The 1,437-nt window shown below is 42.5% G+C and overlaps 1 protein-coding gene across 1 annotated transcript in view; it reads left to right on the forward strand.

Moving 5' to 3' along the window:
* LOC145390013 (protein FAM200B-like) overlaps positions 1-475 on the forward strand; it is a 702-nt gene extending 227 nt beyond the window's left edge. Inside the window, exon 1 of the mRNA XM_080265105.1 lies at positions 1-475. This exon is cut by the window's left edge and continues 227 nt beyond it. Within this exon, the coding sequence (XP_080121231.1) occupies positions 1-475 (475 nt within the window).
* The last annotated feature ends 962 nt before the right edge of the window (positions 476-1,437 follow it).

A 1,437-nucleotide genomic window follows, 5' to 3' on the forward strand; every position in this document is an offset into this window, starting at 1 on the left:
CGGTACTGAACTATCGAATGAAGCCATGGCCCCTAGTAAAATGAAGAGACATATAACAATAAAACACAGTCACCTTTCTGATAAATCTTTGGACTACTTTAAAAGACTTTTAAATGAAAACAAACAGCAAAAGTTAAGTTTTGAGAAAAAAGTTAAAGTAGCAGAGAAGGCTCAAGTAGCAAGCTATTTAGTGTCAGAATTAATTGCAAAAAATATGAAAGCCCATACAATTGCTGAATCTCTCATACTTCCGTCATGCTGTGCTGTAGTAAGAACAATGTTTGGAGCTGAAGCTGAAAAGGAAGTGAAGAAAATTCCTCTCTCTGATAATACCATTAGTAGGCAAATCCAGGAGATGTCATGTGATATTGAAAAAAGTGTCTCTGATATTAAAGAAAAAGGAATGTCTGCTTTACAAGTAGATGAGTCGACAGACGTTAGGGGAAAAGCACAGTTACAAGTGTTCATCAGATAGGCTATATTGCTGGCAACCATATATGTCTGTCTGAATCGCAACGGCTACAATATATCATCTTGCCTAGTCATTACTTACAGCCTCGTATCTGCATAATAAACCGTGAAATATTTAATTGGCGAACCGTGGCAGGGATACGAGAGAAAAAGAGGAGGGATAAGAGATAAAGAGCGGAGAGTAAAAACAAAAAGATCAGAGTATGAGATAAAGAGAGCAAAAGATTGAAACAAAACGCAGAAAGGCATGAATGGGGCCAGAAAAAGTGAAAAAAAAGAAGAACGATAAAAAGAACACAGGATAACAGTAATATACGGCTTGGATAGGTAGCTCTGAGGTCTGATTAGGACTATGAGGAGTGCAAGCATAAGCAGACGAGACTACGTGGTTCAGAGGCTGATGAAGGCTATGAGAAGTCCATGCATGATTTGAGAGAGTTGTCATCGTATAATCAGAGAGGACGTGTACGACTCCCAATATGGTGTATGTCTATCTATCTATCTATTGCCAGACGCCTCAATCCCGTTTGGGGTGGCCACAAACAAATCGCCTCTAAGTCGCCCTGTCCCTCGCCATTTCACTGCCCTGCTCCCAACTCACACACCCCCTCTCTCATATACCTCTCCACCCCATCACTCCATCTCATCCTCGGCCTCCCTCTCCCTCTTCCCCCCTCCACCTCACTCACATACACTCTCTTCGTCAGTCTTTCACCCTCCATCCTCTCCACATAGCCAAACCACCTCAGTGTGTTCCTCATAACGCTTCCTATCACATCCACATCAAGACCACATCGCTCCTTTATATCTTCATTCGTCAGCCTGTCTCTCCACGTGACTCCACAGGCTCCACTTAAATAACTCATTTCCACTGCTCTCACTCTTGACTTGTGTCCTTCCAACAATGTCCAAGCTTCACTTCCGTGTAATCATCAGTAAAAAGCCTTGCACGAGGGAGGTCGGAAT

The sequence above is a fragment of the Coenobita brevimanus genome, unplaced genomic scaffold (assembly GCF_032717465.1).
Source record: "Coenobita brevimanus isolate Jiangsu-jjx unplaced genomic scaffold, ASM3271746v2 jjx.HiC_scaffold_2725, whole genome shotgun sequence".
NCBI lineage: Eukaryota > Metazoa > Arthropoda > Malacostraca > Decapoda > Coenobitidae > Coenobita > Coenobita brevimanus.